Here is an 8421-nt window from a genome sequence, read left to right on the forward strand (position 1 = left end):
AAAGTAGTGATAATTAAATAAATTGTTCATATACATATATCTATGATGCTGCAATTTTATTTGTCACATATAGAACAATATATTATAATTCTATATATGTAATTGTAACAATATAATTATATTTATATATTATTATTATGTTATAAATATAACATTTATATTACATATCTTTTCTACTTGGCATTTATATATAATATGTAAATTATGAATGCAGAATTGGAGAAAATATACATAAGGGTTTTCATAAAATAATTATTCATAATAACCACACATTAATAAAACAACTATATTCTGAGTAAGATAGATTAAAAATGTCATGTATATACAATTATAGCACTGAAAATTAACAAAGTACAGATAAATGCAATAGTATAGAATGATTGCAAAAATGTCATATGGGAATAAAAGGAGACACATAAAATGCATATCGAATGATCCTCATTATATAAAGTTCGAAATTAAGCCAAGATAATTCTAATTTTGAAAATCACAATAATGGTTATGTAAGGAGGGAGAACTTCTGAGAAGATACACAGGAGAAGGGCTACTGCAAACTGGAAACTTCTGTTTCATGATCTGATTTATAATTACATGGTTCTTTCCAGTTTGTAATCAATCTGCACAAAGATGATACGATTAGTTTCCTTGATATATTGTAAAAATAAACAGCAAAATTTATTTGCGAGAAATGCAATTATGGAAACATGGTTGTCTATGAAATCTAAAAACTGGAAATTATCATATGTTCATTAATGGCATAAAATAGAAATGAAAGATTACAGTGTCAAACAATGGTATATTAACAGACTTTAAGATAAACTACAGTTATTTACAAAAAAATGAATATATTCTACAATATCCAATAGACCAAAGAAATCTTTTAATAAAATGTTGGAAACATTTAGAATCTTACCATTTCTTCTTCATTATCTATATAAAGCAGCTTAGATTTCTTAGAAGCACAGGCCGTCAGACTCTCATTCCATGTTTTTCTTTTGCTACTAAAGTAATAGCAATCGTTGGAATACGTAAACCATTCCTTTGGACAACGACCACAATGAAAAGCTGAAAAAATTGTCAAAAAACAATTTGAATTTTAAAAAGTAAAAGTTAATTTACATTTGCATAAGTATAAACATATATGTGCATAACGTATCTACGCACCTTCACTGGCTGCTACATATGAAACAAAACACAGTCACACACACTCACAGAGAAGAGTCAGCCTCTCAGCCCCTAATGTATGTGCCCTTAACAAGAAAACGCACAAGCAACAATATCCACTCTAACACATGTCCTGATTGTTAATGAACACTGCCACCTTTTTAAAGAGTAGTTATTTGTTTCATAGTATAGCAGAAGGAAATTACAGTCAAATGGCAACAATGGGTATGATGATTTAAAATGAATATTTCTTCATGATGTTGTGTAAGAAAGAACATTCTCCTATAATTATTATTTATGAATATCTATTACCCAATATTATAATTACCCAATATATATAAAACTATTACTATGTAAATCCACTCTGAGTTAAAGGCAAAGTATAAACTACTAATATCAGAAGTTTGAAAACCATTCTGTACCTTTCTGGATTCCTGTTACCAAGGAGGAATTATTCTGCTTTGGGATTAAGGTAGCTAAAAAAATACACAAAGTAATTAGAACTAAAAAAATAATATTTTCAACAATCTAAATGAATCTTAACACTTTTTGTTTCTTACTTTGAAATTTGACATATTTAGGATTAGAATAATCTGGGATAAAGCTGACTGTACTAAGAAAAATTAATAAAGTAATAAAAGAGTTTGGGGAAAACTATTCCAAAACCCTAAAGGATGAAACTTCACCATCTCTTGCAAATTAGATTTAATCAATCTTAAGAATGAATTTGTATTTCCCAATAAGGTCTTTTAGCCTCTCAAAGTATGTCTCGAGTTATGAAATCAAAATATATATATGTATGTGCATATATATATGCATATATTTATAAAAAACTTTCTACGAACATTCTGATATTTATACCTTGGACTTATTCAGAAAAACATTTCACATTTAGTCTAAATGCATAAGTAAAATGAGAGTTCTATGCCTGAATATTATAAAGTGTTTGGAGGCACTGATGATGTGCCTCTAAACGAAGAAAAAGTTCTCTTATAACATTTCAAAAATTTACTTACAGGTAACAACAGCTATTATTACCACAGTGGACATCAAGACAAGGCAGATGACCCCCAGGATCCCAGCAATGAGCTTCTCTGGAGGTGATGGTAAAGCTACAGGGAGAGAAATGGTAACACTGAGAAAGGACAGATGGAGGAAAATGCTTAGACAGTTTACACACGGAGAACCAACATGCACAAAGAATTGTATCCATAGCTTGGACCCCCAAAACGATATCTACCATTGTAATCTTCCGCTCAGAAACACCACTGCATTTTCAGGATATATGATGCCCCATGAGTTGTTGGGCAAAGACTGCACCTTACAATGATACCTGAATAAAATTAGTCCTGAGAATTCATGTTAGGATATTGTATTCCAACTTCAGGTTCTTATCTTCACAAAAGAAAAAATGTGAGTCTATCTCCTATTCTTTCTTCACATCTCTGCAACTTAACTAAACATCCTGGAACAGTTATACTGTATATCTGTTAAATGTTTTACCTTTGCAGTGGAATTTCTCGTCATTCCCTTGAAGATCCTGAGAAGCATCTTGAAGGTTTAATTCTGCGTAGGTTATCTCCTGCTTACTTACTGAGGTGGAGCTTTTCGTGCCCTTAGGTTTTAGTTGCTGTCCCTTTGAATACTTGGCCACATTCAGTTCTGCATAGGCTACGCCTTGGTTACTCATCTCTGCAGCTGAGTGGTGTCCAGGACTCTGCTGTGAGGTAAGTGTGCTTAAGAATAAATGGTATATGCACTAACCAAGATGCCTAGCAGAGTAAAACTGGGTGGAGTAAAGGGTGACTATTGGGCTCATTTCCCAGTTGAAAAAACTAAAGGTGTTCTAAAAACCCTTAGAGCTTTAAGCAATTGTCTCATGATTAAATATATTTTTTAAAGATATTTTACATTTGACAATATATTATTAGTTGGAGCACTGAAAAGCGATAAATTAATGAGGAATAAATAATTTCACAAATAATAATATCCTCAATATAAATTAGAATCTACAGAAATGTTTTAACACCACTAGCATGTCTGTATTAAAAATTCAAAATCTTTATTCAAAAAAAGGGATCATAATATTTATGATAGTTCTGAAATCCAATAATGGTTAAAGACTGAGTGCTCAAAGAAGAGGGATTAGCAGTGTTGGCACATATGGTCATTTCCTGCACTAAATTAAATTTATTTGGTGACTTATAGTTATTTAGTAAAGAGAATGAGTTGTTATCAAATGATCTTTTATTTTGAATGATTGTGAAGTTATGAGAAATTATTACAATTTTAAAGAAATATTTTATATGTTGAAAAATGCTACGGACACACAAAGTCAAAACCTAAACATACCGACGTAAAAACAACAATAAAATTGTTAAGATATTTCTGTAGCACAGGAAACTGGCATTTGATTTAAAGGAAAAGATATAAAGCTATGTAATAATAAATGAACGCGTACATCATTTATAGAAGAACACTGTTGCTTCACACTTCCAAAATGCACCTCAGGATGTCAAGTCAGTGAGCGTAGCTTTGGTTTTGTGAGCAATGGTAATGACTCGAACAATGTAATTTAATAATTCAGTCAATGGGCTCTGCGGTCTCTGAGTTCTAGAATAAATCCAGCTTTGAAATTTATAATATATGATCTTTAAATAGTCCCTTGGTGTCTGGCTACTTAATTTACTAACGAAACGTGGAAATAAAAATATGTAGATATAATGCATGTAAGACAATTAATATATAATATGGCTTTTATAAACTCTCAATAATGAGTTATGCTGATTACTATTCTAACAAATTATCATATTATTATTTCTAATTCATATCAGTTAGACCCAGTACAGAATTCATTAGACAAGAGTCTCTTTATAAATGTGGTAACTTTTCTTCCAATGTTTTGTTTAATTTTTAAAAAAATCTCTTCATTATTTATTTTTAAGCTTAAATTAGCATTTCATGGGAGCTAACTCATCCTGATTTTTATTAACAGCCAACGGCTTTTACTTAATCTAAGTAAGTGTATGAGTAATTAAAATAATTCATTTTAAGAATCTATATTTAAAGTCAAGGCCAAATATAAACTATTACTTATAATTACGTCTGCACTGATTAAAAAATCTAATAGTAACTGTTCCTCGTTGTGATTCTTATGGGATTTTACTTTAAATTGTTTGGTTTACACACCGCATTATACATGTGTGAATGCACTTGAGTTATTCTCCACAGGCAAGAATTTGAATTGTTTAAGAAATACTCCAACATGCTCATATTTTATTTGTATTTTTTGTCCAGAATTATTTGAATAAACATACCAATGTTCTCTTTGATTTGATAGTATATTAATTGTACCTAGGTTGCATCACATCCAGCATTGGTAATCTCCCACTATAGGAGATGGGCTAATAGACAGGAGAGCAGAGACACATACCTTCTGTAGGCCAGAAAGACATGCATCCTTTAGTGGGAGACCAGGTTACTCTTGTAAACAAACTATATCTGTGGTCTTCACAGGCTGCACCGTGAAGGCTCAGAGAGAAGCAAGAGTGGAAAAAGTAGATTTCGTATTGATCTGTCACTTTAAGTTTGAACAGGAAATTCTTACACTCGAGCTATCTTGAATTCAGTTTATCTCATACACACCTTCAGAATATAGGATACTCTGGCTGATGGTGTGTCATTTAGATTGTCCACTGGCATGTGACTCTGAGAAACAGGTGTCTTATTCTAAAAGATATCAGGGGACAAAAGACTTGACCACTCATGCTGTTTATTTGCTTCCATCTCAATCACAAACTCTTAAAACTTAAGCCTTGGCAAGAGCATCTTAGATGTTTAAATTCTACTCTTAGGCAGGGTTGCTACATCCTTGAATTACATACTTCTTTTCCTGTTATCCTCATTATGTCATTTCTATTTTAAAGAAAAAAATCTAAAATCACAATTTCATACCAATGGATATTTAATGATATTTGTCACTAATATTTTGAAGAATTCCAACATTTTCAACTTTATGGTAATTTCAACTTTCACAATGATCAGCAATTTCCAAATTTATTTTCCCAATATCGCTGCCCTAGTTCTCAAAAATTTTTTATTCACCTTATGATTCTGAAATAAGTTTTTAGATTTTGCCTGACAAAAATAATGTCTTTTGAAGCATAGTACATTAAGCGGTGTTGAACTATATTACCATGACAGAGATTGAACTATTACATAACAGTTATATTTTTTGTTGATTCTTCTTACAAAGACAACTAATTATTGTATTTTAATAAGTTATTTGTTGTAAATGACAAAAGCCCAAGTCTATATAGTGAGAAAACAAAGGTAATTAAAAAATATTTCTCCTTATCCAAAAAAAGGAAAGGGCAGAAAAAGTAGCTTTTAAAACACAAGTTAAAGACACATGAGCAACAAAAGAAACAAAACTTTACAACGTGATTGTTTGATTTACACATATGTGAAATGATTTACTACCATAGCTTCAGCTAGCATCATCGTCTCATATAGATATTATAAAAAGAAGAGAAAAAAGAAAAGAAAAAAAGAAAAATTTTTTCTTATGATGAGCATTTACTCTCTTAACTTTATTATACAGTAGTTCCCCTTATCCGCATTTTGCTTTCCATGGTTTCAGTTAAAAAGAGTCAAGTGCAGTAACTAAGTATTAAATGAAAAATTCTAGAAATAAACAATTCATAAATTTTAAAATGTGCTCCATTCTGAGTAGTTTGGTACAATATTTCCTTGCCCGCCTCAGTTCAACCCAGCACTCTAATCAACCCTTTATCCAGCGTATCCAAAAGGTGGATGCTTTTTGCCTCATAGTAGTCACATAGTAGCAGTCTCGACTATCACATAGACTGTTTTGGTATTACAGTGCTTGTATTCAAGGTACCCTTATTTTACAAAAATTATGGAACAAGATCATCAGATGGAATGCAGCATTAAATTCACCCTTATGATCAGGAAACTGTTTCAACTTCTGCATAAATACTCTGAGTTAAAAAGAAAGACAGCAATTTTTGATGCTCTTCAGAAAGTATGTGGCAAAAATACTGTCAACTATAAAAGATCCTTAACCACTGACATTATCTACCTCTGACATCCAACCATTGATATCACCATGGCTTGATGATCCAGCATCATCCTGAGCAGATGATCCTCTTTCTGACATATGGACAGAAAGTCACTAGTAGCCTTGTGCTATGTCTCAGTACCTATGTCATGCACCTCGCTTCATGTCATCATGTAGGCATTTCATCGTCTCACAATATCACAAGAAAAGGAGAGTGATTGCAGTACAATAAGATATTTTGAGAAAGAGAACATAGTCACAAAACTTTTATCACAGTACATCGTTATAATTGTTCTATTTTTTCTTAGTTATTGTTAATCTCTTACTATGCCAAAGTTATAACAAACTTTATCATAGGTATGTATGTATAGGGAAAATGGTATATGTAGGGTTCCGCATTATTGGTTTTAGGCATGCACTGGGGAATTGTAATGTATCTTCGGCAGATACCAGGGGAGCTGCTGCATATCATATAGCAGTGTTAGCTATAGCCATTACTTTACCTCCCTAGTACTAATTTATCTTATAGCTGGACTTTATACCTTTTGGCCACCTTCCTGAAATTCCCCATCCCCTATCCCCACACCTTGGTGACCACAGTCTGACATCATTTTCTATGGATTTGTTTTTGTTGTTGTTGTTCTTAGATTCTACTTATGTAATCATACAGTATTTGACGACTACAGCTTTACAGTCCAGCTTGAAATAAGGAAGTGTGATACATCCTGCTTTGTCTGTTCTCTCAGATATTTGGGGTATTGAAGGTCTCTGATAGTTCCATATAATTAGTACTTTTTTTAATCTCTCTAAAATATACGATTGGAATCTTGATAGAGATTGCCTCGAATCTATAGATGGGTTTGCATAGTATTGGAAACTTAACAATATTAATTCTTTCAATACGTGAACATAGAATACCTTTCCATTTAATTATGTGTTTAATTTCTTTCATTAATATCATGTACTTTTCAGTATAAAAATCTTTCACCACCTCAGTTAAATTTATTCTTAAGTATTTCTATTGTTCTTGATACTCTTGTAAATGGAATCAATTTCTTCTTCTTTTTTGGAAGTTTTGTTGTTAGTGTATAGAAACGCTACTGATTTGGTAGTTAATTTTGTATCTTGCAATGTTTCTGAATTCATTCATTAGAGCTTACTTTTGGTGGCGCCATGAAGATTTTCTAAATGTAAAATCATATCAGCTGCAATTAAAGACAATTTTACTTTTCCCTTGCCAATTCTGATCATTTTATTTCTTTGTCCTGCCTCATTGCTATAGCTAGGAATTCCGATACTATGTGAAATATAATTGGTGAGAGTGGGCACATTCGTGTTGTTCCTGATCTTAGATGAAAAGCTTTCATCCTTTTATCTTTCAGTATAATGTTAGCTGTAGACTTGTCATATGTGGCCTTTGCTCTGTGTTTAGATATGTAGTTTTTTATACCTAATTTGTTGAGTTTTTATCATCGCAAGTGTTAAAATTTTGTAAATCCTTTTTCTGCATTTATTGATATCATCATATAATTTTTTTCATTTATGCCATTAATGCAAAGGATCACAATAATTGCTCTGTATATATTGAACCATCCTTGCATTCCAGGTATAAATCGCACTTGATCATGGCGAATGACACTTTAATGTGCTGTTGAATTAGGTTTGTCAGTATTTTATTTGAAGTTTTGCATCTACGTTTATCAGAACTAGAGGCCTGTAGTTTTCTTTTCTCCTTGTCCCATTCTCTTTTTCCTTTCAGGTTAATGACAACCTCAAAAATCAGTTTGGCTGTGTTCACCCCTCTTCAGATTTTTGAAAGGGTTTGAGAAGTGTTGATGATAATTCTTCTTAAATGTTTGGTAACATTTTCCAGTGAAGCCATACAGCGTGGGGTTTTTCTTCATTGGGTGTTTTTCATTACTGTTTTAATTCTCTTACTAGTAATTAATCTGTTCATATTTTCTATTTCTTCCTGATTAAGACTTGGTAGCTTGTATGTTTCTAAAATATTTTTAATTTTTTTTAAGTTGTCCGGATTGTTGACATATAGTTGTTCGTAATAGCCTTTAATGATCCTTTGAATTTCTTTGGTTTCAGTTGTTGTGTCTCCTTTTTCATTCATAATCGTGTCAATTTGGGTTCTATCTCTTTTTTCCTTATTGAGCTGAGGGTTT

At 31.8% G+C, this 8421-nt stretch overlaps 1 protein-coding gene across 1 annotated transcript; it reads right to left on the minus strand.

Moving 5' to 3' along the window:
• Window positions 1-273: 273 nt before the first annotated feature.
• On the minus strand, window positions 274-4655 carry LOC120592787 (NKG2-A/NKG2-B type II integral membrane protein-like). The gene is made up of 5 exons (XM_039850467.1): window positions 4598-4655; window positions 2668-2884; window positions 2181-2276; window positions 1587-1640; window positions 274-1065 (listed from the first exon to the last, which is right to left on the minus strand). Exons 2-5 carry the CDS (start codon window positions 2852-2854, stop codon window positions 902-904), a joined length of 501 nt encoding a protein of 166 aa, XP_039706401.1. The 5' UTR covers window positions 2855-2884; window positions 4598-4655; the 3' UTR covers window positions 274-901.
• Window positions 4656-8421: the final 3766 nt, after the last annotated feature.

This window comes from Pteropus medius, unplaced genomic scaffold (genome assembly GCF_902729225.1).
Source record: "Pteropus medius unplaced genomic scaffold, Ma_sr-lr_union100, whole genome shotgun sequence".
Taxonomy (NCBI): domain Eukaryota; kingdom Metazoa; phylum Chordata; class Mammalia; order Chiroptera; family Pteropodidae; genus Pteropus; species Pteropus medius.

What these genes read in the sequence shown, in the direction of transcription:
- LOC120592787 (XM_039850467.1), bottom strand. Translation starts at nt 2,854, where the DNA reads ATGAGTAACCAAGGCGTAGCCTATGCAGAACTGAATGTGGCCAAGTAT. An exon ending in CGAGAAATTCCACTGCAAAG is followed by an intron (nt 2,277 to 2,667) that starts GTAAAACATTTA and finishes CTCTCCCTGTAG; the next exon opens with CTTTACCATCACCTCCAGAG. An exon ending in GGTAACAGGAATCCAGAAAG is followed by an intron (nt 1,066 to 1,586) that starts GTACAGAATGGT and finishes CAATTTTTTCAG; the next exon opens with CTTTTCATTGTGGTCGTTGT.